General features: G+C 31.1%; 2 protein-coding genes across 4 annotated transcripts; both read right to left on the bottom strand.

Annotated features, from left to right (window-relative positions):
• Positions 1-204: 204 nt before the first annotated feature.
• LOC114874063 (transmembrane protein 165) lies at positions 205-2,512 on the bottom strand. The gene is made up of 6 exons (XM_029182986.2): positions 2,009-2,512; positions 1,742-1,940; positions 1,455-1,630; positions 1,164-1,346; positions 976-1,081; positions 205-871 (listed from the first exon to the last, which is right to left on the bottom strand). Exons 1-6 carry the CDS (start codon positions 2,141-2,143, stop codon positions 795-797), a joined length of 876 nt encoding a protein of 291 aa, XP_029038819.1. The 5' UTR covers positions 2,144-2,512; the 3' UTR covers positions 205-794.
• Positions 2,513-7,419: 4,907 nt separating this feature from the next.
• Positions 7,420-26,950, bottom strand: LOC114874106 (soluble guanylate cyclase 88E). 3 transcript variants are annotated; one of them, XM_029183061.2, is made up of 13 exons: positions 26,287-26,950; positions 14,550-14,740; positions 13,257-13,470; positions 12,448-12,721; positions 12,021-12,144; positions 11,788-11,929; positions 11,569-11,695; positions 11,122-11,326; positions 10,270-10,416; positions 9,807-9,939; positions 9,185-9,412; positions 8,771-9,103; positions 7,420-8,382 (listed from the first exon to the last, which is right to left on the bottom strand). In XM_029183061.2, the coding sequence occupies exons 2-13, from the start codon at positions 14,715-14,717 to the stop codon at positions 7,982-7,984; spliced, it is 2,496 nt and encodes an 831-aa protein (XP_029038894.1). In that variant the 5' UTR covers positions 14,718-14,740; positions 26,287-26,950; the 3' UTR covers positions 7,420-7,981. The 3 variants fall into 3 exon arrangements, with proteins under 3 accessions (XP_029038894.1, XP_029038893.1, XP_029038895.1); XM_029183060.2 differs by lacking the exon at positions 26,287-26,950 and adding an exon at positions 18,813-18,894; XM_029183062.1 differs by lacking the exon at positions 26,287-26,950 and adding an exon at positions 18,813-18,894 and having other exon boundaries at positions 8,309-8,396.
• Between the last annotated feature and the right edge of the window lie 264 nt (positions 26,951-27,214).

The following is a 27,214-nucleotide window of genomic DNA, read 5'->3' on the forward strand; positions in this document are numbered from 1 at the left end:
AGATACGAAAATCCTGTTTCATCAATTTTTTAATTAACGACATATTTCAAATCTTATTTTTTCTAATTTTCAAATTATTAAAAAAATATGAAACTTCTGTACGCAATATTAAAGCAAAGCAAAAAGAAATTTAATATAATAATATTGAAATAGAAAAAGAAGATACGAGGTGATTGTTATTCTATGCTATACAATTTTCTATAGTTTTCTATATTTTATGGAAATTATATTTGTAAGTACCAATATATCATACAATAGTTACAAACAAATTACATTACAAAAATATATTTTCATAACTGTAGGTTTACAATTTCTTGTGACAATATTTTACAAATTAAATAAAATATAAATATAAGTATATCTTTCCATAGACTATAATATAAAAATACAACTGAAGTTTCTTTATTACAATTTGGAAATTTGATTAACTACGTACATGTGTAAGAAGTATAATATATTTCAAAATACTGTCCTAATAGTTTTAATAAATTATTTATAGTTAAATTTATAATGTCCTTTTTAAAAGTTTGTTTGTTCCACATATATTCTGTTTTGTTAGAAATTTGAACGGTATTAACAATACCAGCGTTTCATAGAGATTCACAAGGTCATTCTACTATATGTATTAAAATTTGAAAAAAAAAAATATAAAATTAAAACTTATAATCTTTTAGGCTTCAGTTACTAGCTGTATTTTTATGCATAGGTACTTTCAAATAAAAAAAATATGTATATTGTTTTATAGCAGTACATGATTCATTAAATACAGCTATATAAATACTGTATATGTGGTTTCATATATCTTCTGTGGGGCTGATAAAAAGTGCTGTGAAGGCAAATAGTAGGAACACTAATCCGCCAATTATGGTCACTAAAAATAACAAGTTTCTCATTTTTATTTATTTCTGAATTGTAGTTAATAAATAATGATTTTTTTTTATCATATACAAAAACATATATTTAAGTATATTTTACCTGTTCTTACTGAAATTTTCTGGGCTATCATTCTACCTCCTAATACTGCTAATCCTGTACAAAACATATGTCCTAATATGCCACCTATTACAACTCCATAAACATCCTAAAAGTAACAAATAATTCTACATTTTAAAACCACTGATTTCTTTTTTGTAATAATTAAGCGAATAACAATGATTTATTACCTCCCTTGCTGCAAGTATAATAGTTGTAAGCTGGGAACGATCTCCCCATTCTGCAAGGAATGTTAATGTAAATGCTTGAAAAAATATCCTAGATAAAAGCATCAGTGCGCTAATTTTTGTAGCTTTTCTTATAACACCAGTTTCTGGATCCTGTACTAATGTGGTTGCTGTTTCTTTTTCATACTGAAAGTGTGTAAAAATGTTAACAAATAGTTTCAAAATAATTACTTTAGGAGATACACGCTATGTATTAAGCTTCTGAAGCTATTGAAGCTGTTGTAATCATAGTACCTCATCATCCCGTTTCCTTAAATCAGACTGTACTTCCTCTAATTCCTCTTGTGCTTCTGTTGCAGACATTTTATAACCATCTCGTAGCATTTTTAAACCAAATAAAGCAAACAGAGCAGTAGAAATATAATATGTATATGTACGTGGGATTATAGTTGCAGCATATCCAAAAATTACTAAGGATCAAATAAGAACAAATACAATTTTTGATTTTATTTGTATGAATTGATACAAGTTACTGTATCAGAGATAAAGCTGTTTAGCAGAAATTTAATGTATGGTAATACCTGAAAGAATAGTCATAAGAGCTAAAGCACTAATCGCTCCTACAAAAATTGTCAATCGTGGATGTTTCATAGCCATAATAGCAGCAATAAAAAATGTTTTGTCTCCTAATTCAGAGACAATAATGACTGATAAAGAAGCTATAAGTGCATGTAAAAAACCAAGGTTATCCTTGGTTTGTGATATTTCATCTTTAGGTTTCTAAAACTTGTAATTAATATATAATTAATGAATTTTTATTATGGAATAAGATAGAATAGAATACTTGCCATAGTCGTCATGATTTCAAACTTATCATTATATCGAGACTCGCTTTCGATTGACACGATAGGTAAAAGAAAATAGCTAATCGCACACAAGCAAAAAATATTTTCGATTTTTAGTGTAAACTGATTCAAGCCCATTTTTCTTCATTTAAAACGATAATACAGAGGGCTTTAACCTGAAATTTTTTGTACTAAATATGTTATCAACAATCTAAATAAACACCGACTAAAGCGTGTAAAATATTTATTATCTCTCCACAAATTTCATGATATAGATTTAAAATCATGAGATTAACACGCGATTAGCATTTTATGCATATATGAGAGATTGTATAAGACTGAAATATTTATATAGAGTGATACTAAATATAAATGTATTAAACATATGATTTATAAATTAACATTTAAATATTGAAACCATTAAAACATTTCAAATTTATTTAATTTTAAAAGTTTTATTTCATGAAATACATATGCAATTGTTATACTTGAATACAATGGGTTTACATTATATCACGGATGTAGTCAGATTCCATTAGATGTCACTAAATCTTCAAATCTGTGAAGGAATTACAAGGTTAAATATAATTTAAACAATTTTTGCACATAATAATTTATAATTTAGGAATCTATTTTCATAAATAAACATAAGATATTACTTTCCCTAGTTAAATTAAATAGATCAATCTTATGAGAGTTCTTGTTTTAAGAACTGAAATACCGACATGGCACGAAACCCCAATGTTTCAGCTGTTTTGTTGCGCACTTTATGATTCAGAATGAGAATTTGCGAAATGATTATTTAATTTCTTCATCTAGAAACTGATCTATGTTTAAGTACAAATGTAAATGTATTTTGGAAAAGTATGTTTAATAATCTTATTACATGTTACTTTTTCTTTCTCCTTTCTCTCATTTTTCCCGCTAAACACCATTTTCAAACTTACATTATATGCACCGCCATCTTTATAAATCGACCGAAGGATCATTAGTTTCCTGTTTCCGTAGAGCAAAAGTAGAGTAAAAAGTTACGTGGTTGTATCGATGTTCTGTGCAATTAATTGATTTTTGCATAAAATTTTGTAAGAAACAACAGATTATATAGTATTTAACTATAATATCACATTTTTATTGTAATTTTTGTACAGATATACCGAACTACGGAGAAAGAAAGAGAAGAACAGAAATGACACCCAAGTGGCATTCAAATGGATTCGACGGTTACGCAGGGAACAAGTTGTAAGTGATTTTTATTCATTTATTTAGATATAATTTAATGACAGTTATTATATTTGAACTATTTTTACAATTCAAATTGCACAATAAAATTTATTTTCTAATATTTTCAAAATTCTTTGAACAGGTACAAAATCAAAACTGAACCATAATAAAATCGGTAGTTCGTTTTCGTAGCTTCGTTACCGAACCGAACAACCCCGAGCGATAAGACGTATCAACAGTGTCGTCCGTATAGGTACGGACATAATCACGATTTATAATATTTACTTAGATATTAACGTTATTCTCGTTTAATATCTATACATTTTTAATAATAAATTAATTTAATATCGCGGGAAAGCCTAATTAAATTTTTATTTTTTTTTCTTATTACGTATAGTTATTCTAACCTATTATAATTAAAATATTTTGCATAATTAATAGAATTCAATTGTTAGTTAATTATAATTTTATGAATGCAGGTTGAATTTTTTCACATTAAATTTTTATTTTTGATTTGTGACAAATATTTTGTTGATGTTGATAAGACCCGACGCCATGACAGTTGATGTTGGTTCCTTTACTTTGGAAAGGGATAAATAATTTTCTTTTTTCATTAAATAATTTCGTTTTATTGAACAGTTTAGAATAGTAATTTATAAAATATTTTATAAAATCAAAATTAATCATTTTTAAAATTAACCGTAATTCTTTTTTGTTTTGTTACAAATGAATTTCTGGATTTTGCTGAATTCCTGGACATTCCTGATGCCTGTCCTGATGATATTCCTGATGACGTTCGTCTTCTCCTGTATGGCAACCTCCTACCTGATTGTTGTGCATCCTTCTACTTGACTGTCGGAAGAAGAGTATATCTACGAACGGTGAGTCGCATGCTTTATAATTCCTCCGGTGCCCAATCATGTCGTAGGACAAATGGTCCGAATCGACACGGGTTGCTGGTTGTATACGTGGTTGGCTAGCATAGTGACCATAGGTATGATTATACTCATGAGTAGTAACATTTTTATTGTGTTCCATTTCATTTAGTTAAGGCTAGGTCTTGTACTTCGCGTTTGAATATCATTTAAAATCTATATGTATATTTCAATGGATATTTAGGAAATAAATAAATATTCCTAAATGTTCGTATTACAATTTTATATGAAAACTTAGATATTTATTTATTTTGTAGCGAAGTATAATTTATTTAATTGTTCTTGAAAAATTGAACAATTCATGTGCAAGAAGACAATTCGCGACGGGTAGATTTCCAAGTCAAAGTAATCTACTTGAACACCTTTAGATGTTCTTGACAATTTACTCTGAGGAGGAAGTTGCCTCTTATTTTTAGAGTAAATCCTATGTTCATTACGAAGAATTCTTAATTAGAGTCATTTTGTTCAGCTTTTCGTCAAAATAGAAATTATTGCATTGTTTTGTAATGTTGATCCCTTTAGGGTTTCGAATGAATATTCGCGTTTGTATATTAGAGTTGCGATCTATGATAAAATGCCCAAAAATGACCCAATGTAAGCTACTGTGGACGACAAAGCAGCTCTTATAGCTGCAGAGGAGCTTCTTCATAGCCTTTGATGGGCTACACCAGATTTTTTAAAGTAGTGTTGCGTATTACAAAATTCGGTTTAAGCAATATTACGGAAAATATCATTCGCATTGCTTATTAGAGACTTTGCTATTTTTTATATTTAATAAATTATCATTTCGTAAAATGGAGCGTCGCCCTGCATAGCTGCTCTCAGGGATTTTCATTTTATAATTTGTAAAATTAGTGTTTCGAATAAATTTGCGATTGATATTGAAATTTTCATTATTTTTACGTTCAATCGATTAGTGTTGCGTATAATTTCGGGAGTATGAATATAAATAAAATGCGTATAAATATAAGGATTGTTAGGGATTGCTCTTTTGGTCAATCAATTTTTCTTTTCAACTCCCCACCTGCCTCCATGTTTTTAATTATTTTAAAGTGAAAAAGTAGAATTCAACATATCCAATTGGGTAAGATGATATAGAAATGGTTGGAAAAAGAAAGAAAATAAGTTTTACGAATCCCAAAATCTATCCTTTATTGTTTTTTAAAATTATATGTAATTCCTTTCAGTGTGTTTCAGGGAATATATTCTGATAAAAACAATGAAATCAACAAATTCATTTATATCTCTTTAGATTTTTATATTGTTTTTAGGCAGGTTGTAAGTCTATAATTAAGTAGGGCAATTTTATATGGCCTCAAAATCGGATAATTAAGCTTAAACACTGCAGTGTTTAAATTTCAGTGAATTTTCTATATTCTTATTACGAACACGCAACAGTCATTTTGCAAATGTGCATGAAAAGAATGATATTATTAAATTATGAAATTAATAATTTGCATAAATAGAGGATAGATGTAGGGCGGGTCTCCCAAACGCAGCAGCCTCCTAGTGATAGTACCCGAGCAATCTTATTATTTGATGTATAATTAGTAATTGTATTATTAATTTCTATGGTGCAATTATTAATTACTATGCAACAAATGATACGAGCGAATTGGCTACGTACGTACTCGTCGCTAGCTTATGATGATTCTTCTATTTTACTTCTGCTGTATTTTTCTGTTAATTTTTGCATTATATTTAATGCATTTTTATCTCAATTATGTCATGAGTTTATCTGAAAATTTAAATATTTCAATATATACTATAAAAATCACTATCAACAATTTTTGATACCAAAAAATACTATTTATAATTTTTATAATTTGAAAATCTGTTTATACTTCGATTGCCACACTAAGTTAAATATTATATAAAGTTATTATTAAGAAAGAAAACAGAATGCATTATTTAGAGAATATAGAGCAGGTTAGAGCAGGAATATAGTTGAAAATACTTAACATATTTATTATCCATATATTATTTTTTACATCATTTCTTTTTTTTTTTATTAAATTAAAAGTTCGAAATTCAACAAAAAGTAGAACTCTAATTCTTTTCGGTTTGGAAGGAAAAGACATGTCACGTTGTATGGCACAAAAAATAATTTGAGCAACGTAAAGATAATGTATTTAAAGTCGCAATTACAAATTAACTATTTTCCAATAGTCGCGTCTAAATAGTAATTTATCATAAAAATTATGAGTACGTAAAATAATTAATAAATCTATCATTGCCATTATTTTTTAAAGATCAGAATTTCTTTTTAATATAATAAATACAAAAGAGATCATCCAGAATAAATTTCATTATTATTAATCTACGCTTCTTTCTTCAAACATGGTTTAAATAACGTAAATCAAATTTAAATTATTAAATAATAGCTTGTCCTAAAATATTTTTAATATCAAAATGAAAATATTTCCAAAAAGAAAATTAAGAATTGGATAAGAAATTTCAGTACTTTTTTAATTTCCTTAGCTATTATCCTACATGAATATTTTTCAAAATTACATATATTATTATGGTTCTCACTTTTATTAAATGACAATAAACAACGCACAAAATAAATTCAAATTTAAATTAATTTTAACTTAATTGGGAATTCTAAATATTAAATCATATATAATTCCTCCTTTTTAATTCAGTCACTAGTATAGATTTTCTTTTCCATATTCAGAAAATTTTTAAGCAGATGAATTATCCTTTTCGGTGGAAAAAAAAGTAATAATATAATTTTGTTTTGCATAATTCGTGTGGTTTGCATCTTCTGAACGTTTTATTTCACTTTGTCGTATGCAACATACAGTTTGCAAATGTTTGCATATTTTGATATGTCATAAGTGCATTAACATCCACAATCTATTAATTATATTCATAAACGTATATCCGATTTGATTTGTCAAGTCAGGTATCTATTGTCTCTATAGAATCTTTCTTGCTAATAACATCATTCTTTACAACTAAATTAATATTTTTATTCGGTGTACAAATTAATTCTATGTTTTTTCATCTTTTGTAATTGAAGATTTATTTTTAAAAAGTCATTATAATAAAAGTTATTATATTCTTACGCCACTTTTCAAATACACAGGAGCGCGGGAAAATATTCAAATTTAAAATAGTCATTAATTAGGATTAATTTGTACACCTAATAGAATAATTAAAAAATCATATGTAATAATCACATTAATAATTTCTTAAATTAATTTAATGCAAATAGAAATAAATATGAAAAGGAACTCGAAAGAAATTAATTTCATTATTTTTAAACAAATGATCTAGTATTTTTAAATGATTGATATTGAATATCTGGATTACGAATATTTTATATTGAAAAATTTTATCTATTTTATTTTTCACAATATCTCACAATCAGTGTAAATCCAGTTTAACATTCACTGTAATTATTCAAATAAATCAAAGCGAATATACGTTTACACGAATTTTGTTCACAATGTTCTAAATTGTCCGTAACGTGTTTCCCATAGATTATATCACATGTTGCATCTTCTTCGAAAAATTGCTTCTCAAACTGACAATCCTTCGACGATTCACACCTGTTCGAACAATCACAAGCTCATAATAAAGTAGCCTTCTTCCTGGTTATCCTCATCATTCAAACATCATTTGTTCATCCAGTGAAAAGTAGAGATTCCACTCTCAGACAAAGGTTTAATAAATTCCTAATCCAGCAACCATCTTCAATCTCCATCATTCAAATCATTCGAAGAGTATTCATTACTAGTGTTCAACGAAAGTAGAGGATTTACTTTCAGTCAAAATTAACGAGTTCATTCGTGGTCTTTCGAAATACGATTTAAGCGATGCTACAGCCATTGTTTTGGTGACGAGTTTTGCCGCTCTTCGACATAGTGAAACCAGGACAACATTGGTCCTGTTGCGTCAACGATTGGGAGTTACCGATGTCGCTGCTGTGAAACGTCGAATAATATTCTTTGCTCTTCTCGCACTGGTCGTTCTTTTCTCGTTTAGGAGCCTCTATGTCGACCGAACACGCCCTGTCCTCGCGAGATTCGTCCGACGACGAACTGGAATTCGTGTTCACTTCCGGTTTCGATTGGATAACCGCAGTTTGATTTTCTACCCGAGGAGACAAACTGTCTCGGTGCTGTCGGAAATGTTCCTCCGTGTCGCTCAGAAGGGAGAACATCTCGGAGTTCCTTGGCACTACTGCTCCCATTGAGTTTGACCTGCATTCTGTAATTATTGTTCTGTTCAGAATTATACAAGAAAAACGCCGTGTTATTAGTTGTATCTTAGAGATGTATTAGAGTAATTAAATACAGGCAGTGGTGTAACTAGGTAATTAGTTTTAAAATTTTAGCAATAAAAAATTTCAAACCTTCAACAATTCCTCAATTTTCAGAACTCCTAAATTCTCGAATTCCCAGATTTCTAGAATTTCTAAATTTCCAAATTTCTAGATTTAAAAAGTTTCCTTATTCCCAGAATTTTGAAATGTTTAAATTTCAAAAATTTTTAAGGTACTTAGTCCACCCCAGAAAAAATCCCAGTTCTACCACTGAATGTGAGAGAATGAAGTGAAAAAATTGACATAGTTTCATATCTTTCAATATCTACTTACCCCTAGAATCATTGTTCTTCGTCGGTGAATTCGCGACAGATCTGCGAGCAACGTCTTGAAACGTAATAGGCGAATACATTCTTCTTTCTGTTTCAAGAAGAAAGGTCGAATCGGTAGGCGTTGGAGAAGCTATCTTGGAACCTCTTCTAGAAGACATGTCCAAACAGTTTTGATTATCGAACATAGTCGCTGCTGAGGAAGCAGCTGACGTACTAGCTGATACTCTTTTCTCGGTGTTTCTTGTATGCCATTGGGGTGGTTCCTGAATAGTGATCCCTTTCGTTAACGATGGCCTGTGCTCTCTTTTTTCTAACCAATATGTTTTCATCGTACCTGAAATTAGCACTCATGCCAGTGAAAATTTCCTAAGATAATTTATTAAAAAGTAATTTAAAAGGATTTAGCAAGCCATACCCTTTCCTTTCACTTCAATTTCTCCTCGTTCTTTAACTTTATACGAAGGCGATAACAGTTCTCGCGTTGATTGAGATATGTGTATTTGCATCGCTTGACTAGTCGCCTCCATTCGAGACGCTGTGTTTACCGAATCACCGAATAGACAGTATCGTGGCATTTTTAAGCCTACGATACCAGCCACCACAGCACCGCTGTGAATTCCAACTCTTATTTGAAGATGAAGACCTGAAAAGAGATAATTCGTTTGGAGCGAACCTTGTACATAAATGTCATGACGGTATACTAATGTGTAGGGACCAGGGTGGGTCTAGCCCCCCAAAAATGTAAACTGATCTCTTCCCATAAATATAGATTAGCCCTCTTATCATTCTAAAATTTTCAGATTCTAAAATCCCATAAATCTAAAATTTTAGATTTTCCAAATTTTTAAATCCCGCAATTTCAGTACAATGGCAGGTATAGGTGTTAATATTACACTAATAATGCAATATATTAATTTAAAATCTTATGTTTGCAAATTTAAAATTTTGACGGTTATAGTTATAGTCTACTTTATATTAAAAAGTGCTTTGCAGTTGATGACATTACAATTACCTTTAGTAATGAATTATATTCTTACCTGTAGAGCGATCTTTAAGATTAGTTATCGCGTCGACCATATCGAGTGCCATATCACAGACACGATCCGCATGATCATTTTCTTTCACCGGAGCACCAGACACTACCATATAAGCATCTCCGATTGTTTCAACCTAAACAAAAAATAAAGTAAATGTTCTGGTATAAAAATCCAAGGAAATATAATATATTCGTTTTTCTACATGAAAAAACTCTTGAATCACGTTAAAACGTACCCTGACAAATTAAAAGTGAACGCGAGAGAATAAAAAAATGGTATAGATAGGAGATTTGAACTAAGGAGGGCAGTATTGTCAACACAATTTAAACATGAGCACAATTTATACATCTAATATCTTTTATTAAGAGAAAGGGAGAATAAAAGAACTGTATGTTGTTTTTTAAAGAAAGCAAGAGAATGATGCGAGGACAAATAAATGCTAACTCTTACTACCTAAGAATACCTTATACACCCGATTCCTTTCGGTTAATGTGTCGAAAAGGGAGTACATCGCGTTCAACATAGACACCACCTCCATCGGTGTAATTCGACTGCAAATCTCTGTGAATGTGACTACGTCCGAGAATAAAATTGATACGCTGTCAAACATCTGAAAATAATACGAAAAGATTAATCTTGTATAGTATGAGATACAGTAAACAGAAATTCACAAAACCTTAATTTTGACAATATTAATAATAAAAGAGATTTAGGAAAAAAAATAGGATAATTTATAATTATTAAATATTATAAGATTTACTATATAATTAAGATATATGAATAATAGCATAAACATCAACTCCAAGTCTCCCGCGTAAACATTTATATGAAAGTGGGGAGGGGGGCATAGACCTATACCGCAGTTCACCAGAGTCCATAACTGCGGAAAGACCAGTTTTCGTTCTTCGCGCATCTCCAGTACGCATCTTTGCCCTGATTGGCGATACTCCGAAACAAAGTGGAAAGCGATTAGCAGAGAGCTCGCTGCGTTCCCCCACCATCTTCCAACCTGCGTGTCGCAGTTATGGACTCTGGTGAACTGCGGTATATATACATAGCGCCTTCACCACTACAGCGCCACTTTCCGTGGGAGCATCTCCGTGGAGAGGTGGTAGCCCGGAGAAGGGGGAGGCCTATTGTAGTAAGGGCCAGGAAGCCGCGGTAGGGGGAGGCCTGTGGCAAGGGCGAGGAACCCCAGTACCCGGAAATCCGGAAAAGTCTACTATGCTCGGTACTCTACATGTATCGTATGCGTCTACTAAGTATTGAGCTTTCAGTTACATATATTTATAAAAACAAATAGGGGTTGTCTCACCTCGCACGTGTCTATGGGACTTTCTCCATTTCTCAAACGATCCGCTACTTGTTTGGGTATCATTTGATATAATAGTTCGTCAGTACGTTTCATTTCTTCATCAAGCTTCCTCATAGACTCTTCTAACTTTTTACTCTTCAATTGCTCTTGATCTAAAGCTAACTTTAGTTCCACTGATTGCTGCGTTCCAGCAAGCATCAAATCTCTGGAACAGAGATAAAAAATATGTATAAATAGTGAAACTCCACTTGCATCACATTAGTTGTATCTCTTATAAAAATTAAATGTATTGAACTAAAGTTATAAAAATGAGATTTTAATTTAATTAATATTACTATTTATAGTTTGTATAGTTTTAGTAAAATTTTGCTACTTTTATAGTATCATGTTTGGTGAAAATGTTCTTAGTTTTGATAAATTGAAAAATATAGAGGGCTATACTTATACCTGCTAAAATCATGCATTGATAAATCATTTATATAAAGACCGGTTGCTATCAATGCATTCAAATCCGGCATGACAGGAGTACCAAGGTACATCATCATCTTCCAGTTATCCATATATATCATTTGACCTGAAATATATACTTATTATTACAAATTTATTTTTTGAATTTATTTCCAATTTGAGAATATACATAATAACGAAAAATTGGATGGAAAATACCTTTTAATCGTAATGTTCTGTCATCGATCGAATCGAGTTCGTCACTTAATAAAATTTCATTTCCTCGCCGATCGGATGGTCGTTCTGTTAGAATCGGTTCCACTGTTACCAATTCAAAAATATTATTCGTCCTATTTAAAATCTGTAACAAGAAAAAGGAAGAATGTTATTTCAGAACAGAATACAAGACATCATATTTTGATGAAAATAAAAAATTCAGTAGGTATTTTTACCGAATGAAATTTAAATGCAATTAAGGGTCTGACGAGGTCGAAAAAATGCGTTATCTTTTTACCAACAAGATCGGGCAGTATCACCATCAAGGAATTTCCGATACTCCTTACGATCATGTCTGACCTGCAAATAAAAATTCAATTATATTCCATAGGTAAAAATTGTCAGAATAATTTGAATCTTCGATAACAAAAGAGTAATTTCTTTAATTTTTAATAATGTAAGAAAAATAAAATTACATACTACAGTTTGTATTTAAGAAGTAATAAAAAATAAAGAAACTGTGGTATGATACACGTAGTATTAATATAAATAAATTATTATTGCGTTCAGGTTTGCATTTATTCTAAAATATAAAATGTAGAATTAAAAACTATGGTATTAGAAAAGAGGAGATAAAATATAATATAAATAAAGTATAGTTACCCGAAAACTATGCAAAAAGGAAATATCTCAAACAAAACGGAAGCTCCAATCGGTAGGTGCTTTTCTTCGCGCGTCATCGTCAAAGATGCTTGGGTAAAAGCCCTGTTATCAAAGGTGAGCTGAAACGTGACATGCACAGTGTCGAAAAGGACTTCTTCTCGCACCAGCTCAATCTGTAATTCCTTGTGATAAAAATGACGAGCCACCTCTCTTATCTGACCCATCGTGTAATAAACGAAGCCGCGTCGTTTGCTCCTGTAATGGAGAGTCAACCCTACAATACGAAAAAATGAATGTCAATTCGGATTGATTAAGCGGAAAAGAAATAGGATCCCTTATAAAGCAACAGAAATACTTTTTTCTATAGAATTTGGAATTTTTCGAAAACCGAGTGTGATACACCCTATAATTTGAATTATTCAGAATAATATATTTCTAATTGAAATTTTCAAATTGATATTTTGTAAAATTAATATTAATACTAGAATTTCTTAAAAATTCTCTTTAATTATTTATGTATGGTGTTGGCAGAGCCGGATTAAGATTTCTGGGGTCGGGGACTATCAAACCTTCAAGGATCCCCTTATTAATAAACTTGGTTCAGAAATTGAAATTTATTCTAAATAAAATTATCGTAAAGAAAAAGGGAAATGGTAATAAGAATACCATTTAATATTTATTCCCATAGTAAATGGAAGTGGCCCAAGGTTATAACCCCCTTTAGACCTCCCCTTAATCCATCAATGGGTTTTATCGACGTTCAATGTACCTATTCAAATGAAATGATAGTTATTTAAATAATTTCTTACCCTGTCGCGTCTCGTTTTCACAAATAAAGGAAGGAGCTCTCATCCTAGGGTAGGAGAATTTCAGATATTCGTGTAAATTGTCCAATCCATTAAGGAAATCTCTTACGTGACGTCCAAGTACTGAAAGCACACGATCATAACCGTACTGTCCAACGAATCCTACGAAGTGTACACCCATCTGATCGAAAAATTCTTTTTCCGTAATGCCAAGTACCTGTGATACGAGCGAAAAATATATACATACCATTGTAATTAAGCAACCATGTTTAAATGTAACGCATTAACACAAACTGTTCTCTTATCTCTTTTTGCAATAGATTTTTATCAGAAGAGTAGAAGAACCAAATCGATAATTTTTTAAATACGAATTATAATTTAATTTACCAAAAAACCAAGTTAATAAATCATAGTTTAATAAATAGGGGTTTGTCTACTATTAAAATTTCAACGCTTCTGTTTTTCTGGTATTACCTACACATTTATTGTTATAAGATTTAAAATTAACATTCATTGATTTATTTATTTGTGTTTGAGTACAACTTATAATTTCCACGTTTCTTGAAATTCTGTGAAACCATATCATTGTATAATATACAGGCTGAGCCACGTAACTGTTTCAGATGATAACTCGGTTATTAACGCATTCATGATAAAATGCCGAAGGAGAAAGATAAATGGTTCGAAGAGCACTACATTAGGCCCTTGGATTTTTTTAAGTGCAAACAATTGCATCATTTTTTTAAATTATCTTTCTCCTTTGGCATTTTTTCATGAATGCGTTAATAACGGAGTTATCACCTGAAACAGAAGTGTAGCTCACCCTATATATTTTCTTCTTCATTTAAACATAAACCATTTGTATTTTCTATATTTTTTAGACGTTTTTTATTCGCTTTTCTTATTTTACTTTATGATTTGTACAATTTACAGTTTCTCCTTTTCAAATTAACCACATTGTGTTTATAAGATTGGAGAAAATGAATTGAAGTAATTAATTAAAGAATCAATATTAAATCTCCAAACAGACATTATGGATTTAAATACAAGTACGACTTCCCTTTATATTTTTCAAAATACATTTTCTATCTTTTTTTTTCGTAATTTATAATTTAAAACAGTAAATCTGATACATTAACAATTTGCAGTTTATTTTTGCATAAAAAAAGAGTTAAAAAGTTCAAGATCATAAAGGTAGTGAAATAAAAAAAAATTGTAATTTCTTTTTAATTTGAACGTTCTTGAACAGGATACGTGATACGTATAAAATTGAAAAGAATTGTATGTTATTCTTACCTGAATAGCCTTCTTCGCTAATCTTGGTATAAGGTTTTCAGGGTAAACCTGATGAACACTGAAACTAGGTTGATCTACGGCTGCTTGTCGTCGGATCTCTTCCCATCTATCTTCTCCGTATACCTGTCGTATATATTCAGACAAGTTTTCTAAAATTAGGCCGTACATCTTTGCTAATTTTCACTCGTTTCCTATTAAAACAGAAAGTATAATGATTCATGTAATACTATGCGACAAGGATAAATAGATATTAGATATAACTAACAAACAGGACCGGGTTATGATTTCTAGGGCTCCAGGCTATCAAACCTTCGAGGGCCCCGTAGGATTAAAAATTGAAATTTATTTTAAGTAAAATTAAACAATGTATAATGGTACAAACACAGAGCAACTGTAAAAAAGATTTCATTCCACCTGTGTTGACATAGTAAATGGAAGATTCATAGCGGGGCTCCTCGAAAAGGGAGCCTAGGGGTTTATCCACCCTTAGATCTCCCCTTAATCCGGCACTGTGAATATAATATTTTATTTGAATAATTTACAAGCAGAAATTTATTCAACGAATAATTATTCGTTATTCTTGAATAATTTTCTCTGATTTGTTATATATTAATAGTATTAATATTAATATAACATTATCGACATGGCAGTTAACGTATTAAATTTGGTATCTTCATCTATCAAATTATTTATTAAATTTTAATAACGTTTTGAAATCATAAATTTAGTTGTAATTTAGTCCAGTGAATTCTTTTAATTGATCTTATTTAGTTTATTCCAATGAAATTATAATTTAAACCGATACTATTTTGGGAAATATGTCAAAATCTAAAGCACAAGCAACGTAACCTTGAGTTATTTTAAATGATCATATAATTATTTTGCTTTGATTACATAAATCACTTTACAATAATAATAAATAAAAGTAACTTCCTTGAAAACCAGTTAGACCATCGGACTGAAATATTTTAGATTGATATATGTTTAATTTTATTTATTCGTATGTTGTAAAAACATTGTAGGATACCATATTCGATCCAAGAAAAGATTTCATGAATTGCATTTACCTGAATTAGAGGTTTCATGTATAAATCGAACTGAAATGCAACAAATTTTTCATTTTAATTTTTAATTTATTTATTACCAACTCTTTGAGCTTAAGTGTAATTAATTTGTTTAATATTGTCACTCTCCTTATTATTATAATAAAGAGCTGGAAACGACATTAAGAATAGTGGTAATTTATTTTGAATAAATTACTTACACTCAAGTTCAAATTATTAAGTAATAAATATACTAAAAAATTAGAAATTTTATTAATCAAGTCAAGCAACGTGAAATTATCAAATATAGTTCAAAAGCTTATTAAGTATATCAATTAGCAATATGAATTAGTCTTTACGACAGTAAAAAATTCCGTTTGAATATTTGTTCATTCGAAGAGTAAGAATTCTTTGCAAACGGAGCTCACAAGATTTATTACACAAAGTTTGTAATATTTCACCACTTTACATCTGTATAACCATTCAACGTGGAATTAGAATGAAATGCTGGTCAGATATGAGCACGGCACGTTTGATTTATTTTCCGAAATGTTTTAAATTTCAAATGTTTCGACATGATCCTCTCAAAATAAGTGCTCCATTGTGTGCACAAAGAAGCGGTGATCCACAAAGAAGGTGCATCGAAACAAAGAAGTTTAAGTTTTTAGAAAATTTTGTTTCAGAAATATATGTCAGTGATGATCGGTATTAATGATTCAATTCAATTAAACATATAAATAAACAATGAAATTACAAAATTAAATAGCTGTATCCTTAACAACATTAATTTTGTTTTGAATCCTTCGAAGAACTAATTAATTTTTGTCATTGATTGAAAACAAAATATTTTCATTTTTTAAAATAGTACTAATCGAAAAATTTCATAAGTATAGGTATCAGTGGTCACGACATCAGTGATCAGCTGATCAGTAGCTCAACGTTTAATCAGGGCACCCTAGAAGTGGAATATTCAATCGTTAACCCAGAAATAAGCAAACATTTTGTGATTTTTCTCAAATTTTTTGTTTAGGTAGAGTTATCTAACAAAAAAAAAAAAATCATAGTTTCTTGTTACAAAACAAAATCATCACTTCAAATATCGAGAGCTTCGAATTTCTAACATTTCAAAATCACAATCCACCCCTAGATAAAAGGAAATGTAAAAGAACAAGTGTCCTTTCCCTTGCCTCTTCTTGTCTCACCCTGTTTCTCTCTCGATTTTCTCTGGATTCTCCCAAGACTCTCTCAACCAATTATAACCATTTTGAAGGAAAATGATCAAACTTTCAGAATTTCAAAATTTTTTAATTTTTCCAAAACTTCAAAATTACAGAGCTCTAATTTTGAAATTTCAAAGGTTTTAAGGAACGCTAATGTTAGATATGGCTTGAGCTATAATATGATCTTGATACACGTATTCAATGGCGAATTTTTCCGAATCCATTGCCGAAAAAGCGCGTACGTGATAATAGTCGCGATTTCATTCCGTCTCGTGATGTCTCCGTTGGCGTGGTCGAATCGTCTTTTACCATAAAACGACGTAAATAACTCAAGATCAAGGAGTTCCCGTGGAACGATCGGATTTTGACCGCTTTCGGATGCTCCTCGCGTTTTTCGATTATGATGATGATCACTGACCCCGCGCATCAAAAGGACGAGGTCTGGCCGACGTTTTTGCTTGAATTAAAATCAAGCGTCCATATAAGTATGAGCTCGGTTATTATTAGACCGTTCACAATTTTGCTCACGTATCCACCTTCACCAATGGGATGTACCGCGGCTAGATTCGTTCGCGGATGAAAAACGAGAGTCTTTGTACAACGGGTCTTTTTTTCAGAGAATTTCGTCGGATTACTTTTACTTTCCATCGATGCTTCTTAAGGATTCAAGTATCAGGTCGTTTTAAAACCATTGGCATAATTAGGATTATTTTCTGAGGTGGCTTAAGAAGTTCCTTAGCCTTATTGATAGTGTCAGGTGTTTGATATTTGGGATTTTGTAAGATTCTGTCTGGGAATTTTGAGTTTTAGAGTTTTAGAGTTTCAGGGTTACAAAATTTTAGAATTTTAAGAAGGGGGCCAGTTCACATTTTTCGGGACTAGGCCCACCTGCCCCTCCCCGCTTATTATGCCAATGTTTTTAAGTATTTGAGTATTTCCTGAAGCTTCTTGAGGATGCATTTGTGTTCCTCAGAATAAGAGGAAATGCGTTCCTTCTTTAAGTCGAGTCTGTCCACTCTAAAAAATTGTCACCCCTCGAGATTAGCTTGTAAATTATCAAATACAAAAATATACTTTAAGTTGCTAGGTTTTATGCAAAATGCAAAATTGGTAAAATAATGAGGGTAGCTAAAAAATGGCACGGATGCACCCATTGATATATCTAGGTAGAGGCTTAGGTGGACCAAACCCTCCAAAATATAGACTGGATCATTCTCGTAACGTCTTATAAATATTTCGATTGAAATAGAATTTGCAATGCAACTATAAATAAAACATACAATAGTGGAAAATTCTACATGCAATGACAAATAACAATTATTTTAGAATCTTGACACTTGACATTTTGAGTAAAGCTAAGAAACCTAGCCCACTCTAGGAAACAAAACCTAAAAATAATGTGTATTTAGTTCTGAAGTGTATGTACTTGAAGCTCATTAAATAGAGATATCAACGAAATAATAGTATGAAGTAGTTCGTGTATAATGCACAGTGTAAAGTAGAGTGTGGCGCTTGACTACTTATGTATTATGTACCCTATTAATAATAGAAAGGCTTTTATACTATAAAAACAACCAATTTAACAATTATGAAACTTATTTATGTATTTATCCTATGTTGAAGTAGGTTAACCAAAAAAAATAACAAAATTGAAATATTAATTAACATTTACACTTAAATTAGAAGTTGAAAAACGATGAAAGTTACCCCTTTTACCAAAAAAGGGGTGAGTGAAGAAAAGTCAAATTTCAATTCTCTTGTTGAAATTAGCAACACTCTCACATTTGGAGACTCATATTTAAGTATACAAATAATTTGATTGTTATGTGTTAAAATTTAATCCAAATTAACTATATTATGTAATTTCTGAAGTGGCAGTATTATATTTTTTCTTTTTCTTTTAATTATTCGGTTATATTAAATTTGTGATCCTGATCACCAGTGCCTCCCCCATGGTATCGAACGTGTTAATTAATAAAGAAAATATGATTGACACTCACGGAAGTAATTACAGCATTGTCGTAGGGTATCACTCGAATTTCATAATACCAACGATACTCCCTCTCCCTTTCGCGATTAATTTCTAACGATCGGTGCATTCGAAAGCACACATATCTCGCAGCCGCATCTGCAACTTCTATTTATATGATCGACTAGCGGAGGACCGCAGAGTCACTAGAAAAATATCCTGAAATAAACACCTACCCTCCCGATTAATGATTTTGCTCTAACGAGCACTGTTGTGAACCTCGGGTTACGATCAGACGAGAACTTCTCTATGAGAAAGATTTCAAGACTATTCAAAGACTTTGAAAACTTTCATACATTTCAAGAAGTTCTAATGTGATTTGAAGAGTCAACATAGATGTTATATTTTGTTATTACTTAAGATTATTGAGAAAAATAGCGAGACCTGCGTTCAATTCCGCTAAATTTCACATCGAAAATGAGATAGAAAAATAAATAGATAGAGAATGAAACATAAACCCGCAAACATAATAATTCTTTCTTTCAACAAAAGTGAACGTGTATTTCAACAACAACAATTTAATAAATTTTTTATGAATTAATATAAGAATCTTGAAATCTGTGATGTTTATCATCAGATATACAACATTGTATTAGAATGTTTAATTAAGAAGAAGTTGGAATTTTACTAATTGCAAGCTTCGATAAATAATTAAACAAATTTGTGAAGATCATTAGTAATAATTGCTACTTAAAATTTAGTAATAAAAGGTTTTAATTAATATTGCAATGAATCAAATATTTTACTAATGTAGAGAGGAAATATATTGTATTCTAACAATAAGATGTACCAGCCAGAAAAACGAAATCTCATTTTAGTTGTCGAACTGTTTATTTTTGGAAAGAAATTTTTCCTTATTCCATAAAGGTTAGTTACGAAAAAGAAAAACAGAAATTCTTCTTTTTGAAAAAGAAAAGAGAAGAAGAGCAACTGCAGGAAACTCAGTCAGTGTAAAGTTGATAACAATTGTAGTATCTGAACATTGAATATCCTTCTCTGAAAATTTTTGTTCTATATAATATAAAATCAAATGATTTAACTATAATTTAGTGTAATACAAAAGCAAATAATATTTAATATTATAAATTTAAAAACAAAATATTTAGTACTAATCATTGCAAACTATAAACGTAATAAGAATATTTTATACGACGTAAAGAAGACATTGAAGGGTTGAAGAATATGAAAACAAGGATCATCTATTTGTTACGTCCAAAGAAATCCCAGTGTTATTAATAACAAAATAATATTCCCATCATTCAAGTAAAATTGAAAGTATTTTAATGACCAATATACAATTCTGCGATGCTCTTCTTTTCTTGCTAAAACAACAGTATTTCGTTGTATTCACGTTTTTACATATCGTTTAATAACGCATGCATGTCTTGAATACTTGTTTTTTTCAACTACACGTCACGAAATCTACTCCGAAGATGCGTCTCTCGGTATTTCGAGGGAATAATATCGAAATAATATTTCAAAACTTTTGATGCAGCGCTCCATTTTCGAATTAAAACCTGTTGCTAAAGTTCCTCTAATATAATACGTTAATTGCCACGGTGAAAATGAATATTTTCAATAAGGCATATTAAAATTTATGCTTCTAGATTGGTAACTTGCATTATTAATTTAATATGATATTAACGCTATTCAAACATTGATTTTTAATACTTATCTTTCTATTCTCTATTTCATAAGATAAGTAAAATATAAAATAATTGTTTGATTAGTTCAATCACCACGATACACAATATGAATTATTAAACATTCAAACAACAATTTGAAATTGAACGAATAACAATAAGTAACAAACAGGATTATTTTTTGACTTCGTAATTAAAAAAAAAAATCTGAAAGCCGGTATTTTAACAGTAAGAAGTTTTACGCTGAGGAATTACTAATTTTTAAATTATAGTTGCAATTGCTTTTAAAAATTATTAAAAAAACGCGTATATTCGCGCCTTTTTTGCCTAGATTTTGTTTCATAGACGAAAAACACTATTTTTTCACTGGCAATTTTTATACCGTCATTTTGATGTAAATTAATTTTCCAAAACTCCAACTCGATAAAGACTGGATATTATAATATGATATCTAAAAATATCCATAATCCAGTGATTAATATAAAACGCTTTCAAAATACCGGTTTCCACATTTACTATTATTTTTGTACAGAAAAGGTACTAAAATTTCTTATCGCCCTAGTAGAAATGGACATTTGCTATAAAATAATATATTGAAACTTTAATTATCAAAAATAAGTAATTTTCAAACTTTCAATTTACCACCTTACATCATTAGCTCAATCCTATCATTTTTTTCTTTTCTTTTTTTTTAATTTACAGTGCCAATCACTGATCACCCCCACAGCATTCAACGTGTTAAATAATCATATAATATCACTTTTGAATATAATTCGTTCAATCGAATGCAATAAAACAATTTTGACCAGCGTTTCGTTATAAATACTCCACACTCTTGGAAAGAATCAAAATGGTACAAATTGACACAGGAGGGTTTCGTCCTGAGTCAAATCACACGTCACTTACGTCGTATCGTTGGCAATTTCAATCACAGCTCGAATTAATGAAATAATTACCGATTAACGATGAATCTTCGGTAGACGGAATCCGTCCAAACGATATATCGACAGTGTCACTTCACTTGCGTCACTCGTTCTGGAAGTTGTGACCGGAAAGGCGCGCCGGTGTTCGCGCGCACGAAAGGGAATCCTCGGGAACACGAGGAAAACCTCTGGTGGCTGCCTCAGGGTGGAGGGAAATAAAAAAATAAGAAAAAAAGAGGAAAGAAAGAAACGGGGGCGAAGTTGCGGCGTGTTACAGCACCGAGTTACACATTTCGCAAAAGCGTCGAATCACGTGTCCTGCGGGACAGTGTGCCGTCTACGGAATAGTCGACCGACCAGGATCTCTCCCTCTTTTTCCGTTTTATCCTTCGCATCCCCCGTGCCCTGCCGTCATCCATCCCTCCCTTCCGCGACTTGCTGACCCGTCAAATCATCCGTAGCGACATCAGTAGTCACCGACGTCCGGCATTTTTCCGAATTATCATCCCGTTTCTGTGGATTGTCCTTTTGCCACTTCAAGCATTGACAAGAAAGACTACGCTTCGCTATTTTATCGTAAAACAGTCATTTTTCATAGTTAAGTTATTTATTTTACTAAAGTATTTATTGTAGTAAAGTATGAATGCATTGATTAACCCTCGAACGGCGGACCATGGAGAGAGAGTCCCAATTTTAATTTCATTTTGTATCTCAATTTATTTTCATTTTTTTAATTTTACATTGGGTCATGTGCATAAAAGCAAGTACAAGCTTTTACTACAAATTTTTTAAATAAATACTCGATTCCGCATGCATAAATGATTAAGCATTTACTACATTTGTTGCTTTTACTTATACTTTATACTTATAAGCATTTGCATACGTCCCACACTGTTGCTTTAAAAATTATTCATTCAACATACGAGCCACCCATTTACCAAATCGATTAATACCAAAGAAGAAAGTAAATGAATTGATTAAAATTTTAACAGGTTCAAAAAGTGAAGTTACTCACTTTGGCCTGGGAAATAATATCCTTGTATTTGTTTTATAAGTTTGAGTCTCAATTTCACAGGTATTAAATTGCACGCTTGTTCTTTTACTGAAAAAAAGATGATTTTGATAGCTGGAATTTAAATATACCAATTTTAATTAGTAAAATAAATTAGAAAAAAGAAAGAAAAGTATTGCGCATCATCTCCGACAAATTCTTTTGATACATCACAATTGACCAGAGAAAAAGTGTAGGTATTCTCAATGGTGTGATAAAAAGGTGGTGTATCACTGCGTTTGAAGAAATTCATATGGCGAAATTGATCCGAAATGGGGAGGAATATAAGAGACCGCGCTAATGTAGGTGCCGCAGAAATCTGATCAAGAGTGGATCCAGAAGCTTTGCTTTAAAGAGGGTGAAATATTGTAAAAGTATATTTTTCGATCTACTTTCGATCAATTTGTTTATAATTTATTTCATAGGATATAATTGGTATTGGCGATCGAGGATCTGATAAGACATTTGTTGTTACTTAAAATTTCAAAATATCAGAATTTCAGAATTTAAAAATTTCAGAACTCCAAAATTCCAGATTTCCAAGATCCTAAAATTTTTAAAATTTTTTAATTTTTAGGGTACCTGGCTCAATCCAGAAGAAAATCTAAACTATGTCAATGATAATAACGATAAAAGAAGTATACTCAACGTCGTATAATAGAAAAGCTTTGACTCGTATCTGAGTGAATTTGTAGGACGTAATTGACTCGAATTGCGGAAGGAAATAAGAAACTGCTAATGGAATTAGTCATCTTTATAATTTGACGCTTGAAAGAGTTTCATAATTTCAAAGTATCGAATCTCATGTAATTAAGTTTAATGATGATGAAATGGATTAAGATGATATTTGCAGTTCAAACGAATGATCTAAATTGAAAAAGTGTTTTTATATTCACTACCCATAAGGAATTTATAAATTTATAAATAAAAAATCTTTGATCTCGATTAATAATATTGAACTAAGTAGAATAGAATAGAACTAAGTAGAATAGAAGGAAGAACTAAGTAGTAATAGAATTAGTAACGAGCATTTTTTCTTCTATTCCATTTAATGAAAAGACACACAATTAGTCTTGGATCATACGGTTAACAATACAAATTGTGAAGAAATTTCATAATATAATGCTAGAAGACGTCAAAGAGGGAAAAAACTTTTGTCATACGAGTTTGAAACAATCTTGTAGCATCTGTCACTGCTGTACAATGTTTAACTTTCTAGTAAGAGATTGTAACCTAGATTTATTAAAAAGAATAAACAGACAAATAATTAAATTTCTGTAAATACTTTTTAATTAAGGTGTATTCTTTTGTTACGAGGGAGTTTGTGATTTTCCAGTCAGTAGTTATTGAGAGAATTGAAAGCTTTGGTAGCTTTTTAGATTTGCCATAAAAATAATTAGTTTTCAACATTGAGATTGACATAAATTTACATAGTTTTATAATAATTTGTTGCTTTCGAAATAAACATTAAGATAAATATTAAATATTGATTGAGTCCTACTCTAGTATATGACGCATACGGTGCGTCATTGATTCTTCGATGAAATATTTACTAAAAAGCAACTGATGTACTTACCTGTTGCATCGTGATTTGATTCTCTTCAAAATCGTTTCAGCAGTGTATTCCTTTTCATTCAAACCTCATGAGTTATCCCTTTGAACTCGATTTATTTTCAGTGTTATTACTGGCCAACTTGTACTTATTTTAAGTCAGAATACATAAGTCAATTAATTTTACAACGGTAAAATTTAATATTTTTTATTAAAAAAACATAAGTTTAACATAAAAAAATGTACTATATAATGTCATCTCCAGCATGACATACGAGTTCAAAGGGTTAAAAAGAATTAAATAAATTTCCATTCTTGAAAATGAACTTTATAACCAGAAGCAATAGGAAAGAAGTACGATATCGTTAAACTCGTTCCCTGTTTCTGAACAATTAATTACATCATAGATGTAGTACGATTGCTTTCATTGTCTTTCTTCCCTCGCCCTTTTTCTTTTTATCAAAGCTCACCGTTTAGCATACCCTGTTAGCTAATAAGCTCCTTAAGGACACGCGTATTGCAAGCATCGTACTCGTGCGGCCTTGTCTTTATTGGATACAGTTATAATTGTCCTGGTATACTTAACGAACGTTCAAGGAAATTACACGGCATCGAAATACTCCCTGTATTGTGCTCTAAATTGATATTAAGTCTAATGGGAGAGGGGCTGCCGTTTCTGGATGAGCTTTCTGCCATGTAGACGCAAAGGGAAACGTTCTAGTTTTCTATCCTTTCTATAATTTAACTTCGAAAAAGAACAGCTGAAAAATTATTCCGTTTGAGTAGGGACTGATGAAGGAAGCTTTCGAAATGAAAGTCGATACTAATCTATTTTCAATACCGATTGATTGATATTGATTAGGTTTTATAGTGGTGTTTTATTTTATTATATTAATGTTGATTAATTTTCAAGAGAAGGAAGAGTATTACCATTATTATATTTATTATTATTATTATTATTGTTAAAATAAGTGCTACAAATGATTTCACAGTAATAATATCAATGATTAATATTAATTTCTTTGACCAAGTAACAATAAATAAATGATTCGTTGTGTTAATTTTGACAATATCTTATTTATTTTTACTTAATAGCTTTTTAATTGAGATTTAATCTATCTCTTATCAATCGATATCTTCTAAATAATAAACAAACGTAATCACATAATCGCATTAGTATTGACATGTACGTCGATCAGAGATATGAAATAATTTTAATCAATACCAAATATAATGTTCCGTGTAATCCAATAGAAATGAGCATTTATATCTAACGAAGTAATCGTAAAAACGTGTGTGACGTGTGAAAACGATTGAAATCAAATTTCTTCTTTTCAAAATCATCCTAACTTTGATCCATAATTGAAAATTCCTTATATGCAGTTTGAAGACTAAATTAATATACATAATTGATAATATGTTAATTCATTTTTACCTCTAGTCTGGTTTGTGGATTTAAGTACTTAACAGAGCAATAATTATATTAAAATATACATTACAGATTATGAAATAAATCAAATATATTCTCACGGTATTTGAACCCTGGTCTTCTCACAATATTCGATGTCATACGAACTGTCAACTGATCCACGTGACGTAAACTCGAGCACGGGCGGTTCGGGGGATGCAGCAGGTGTTACCACAAATCTACTTCCATATGACAGAAACATGTTCACATTAAGTAAGCTATTTTTCTATGTGTGAATATACAAACAGATAGCTGGAGCGCATACTCGGAATCAATCACGAAAGAAACCGTGCGCGGACACGCATCTCATTGATGCGCAACATACACGCGACTTTTCCGATCCATTTCTTGAATACATTTTTTGATATTATAACATCAGATTTCACGTGAAACTTGTGAACACCTTATGAAAAAGCTTTGTTAATTTAAGAATTTTTAAAATGATGAAGACGATGTTGAAGATGATTGAAGTAGATAGTCAGAACCGATCCCAAACTTGGAGTTAATAAAAAAAGATGGCTAATTTACTTAAAAATGATTCTTTAACACTTAGAATGATAACTAATGAATTAAAAGTAAATATAAAGACCATAAGAACAATAATTACCGAAGAATCCTTCACAAAGGGATCCCACAAATGTTTCTTCATATTATTAATAATAATAACAACAAAAGTGAATAAAGTCCATGTTAAAATGTTGCTTTATTTCTTGAATACATTAAAGTACACGAACCGAAGCTAATACACACAAAACATTAGCCATTGAGTGCGCCGTTTCATTAAGGAAAATTAAAGGAAGTACACTCACCTCATCCCACCTTATTGCAGATTATCCTTCGTTCGCTAGAATATCGTGGCAGCTGCATAAAATTACATCGATCCGAAACATCGATCGCAATATAAAAGTCATTTGAAGTGTTCACGAAAAGTATGCATTCACCAACACCGAATCATTGAATCATTCAGTTAAAAACAATAAGCATATTCTGTCCCTATCTCGCCGTCAAAAACGAATTACAGTATCTTGAAAATCTTGCAAAGAAATTAACAAAGATGATGGATCATCGATGAAAAATCATCAGAAAAATACATTGGTGTCCGTTGAGACAATCGAACACCTCACTGACCACGATATACCAGACGTTCGCTGTCTACATAGAAGGTCACAGTTTCCTGCTATTAACCAGCAAACTCGATCAGAAAGTCAAGCGATGATGTACGTAGCTCATATAATAAGCCGATACCAAGAACGACTACTAACGAGCCATCGTGGACGTAAATCCCGCGGAGCCCAGCCAGTTGCCATTTGCATGCAACGTAACGCTGCTTCCATAGAAAGTAAAATGGTAATCACCTTTGGTTATTCTTAATAGCCCCGTACGATCATGTCACTCATTGAGAAGTATTCTGCTGGCTTATTATTAGACGTACAATTGAATTTACATAATGGATTCTACCGAGGGGAGAAACAACTTGTCCGTCTTCTTCTCTGCCGTTTGGCAGGCTTCGAACAGTCGTCACGTGAAGAGAAGAGAAGAGAAGAGAAGCAATAAAGATAGCGGTAAAGATTGACGGCGGTGGTCTTTACGCGTTAGGGATTAATAGGAGCGGCCTTTGGGCCTTTGCGTGGGTGAAAAAAGGTTTCTGGAGTAATCGGAAAAGGGGAATTATTAGAATCTATATTATCTAAATTAACCCCCTTGTGGACTGATAAAATAATAACATAGATTTTGTTT

This window comes from Osmia bicornis, chromosome 2, assembly GCF_907164935.1.
Source record: "Osmia bicornis bicornis chromosome 2, iOsmBic2.1, whole genome shotgun sequence".
In the NCBI taxonomy this organism is placed as follows: Eukaryota; Metazoa; Arthropoda; class Insecta; order Hymenoptera; family Megachilidae; genus Osmia; species Osmia bicornis.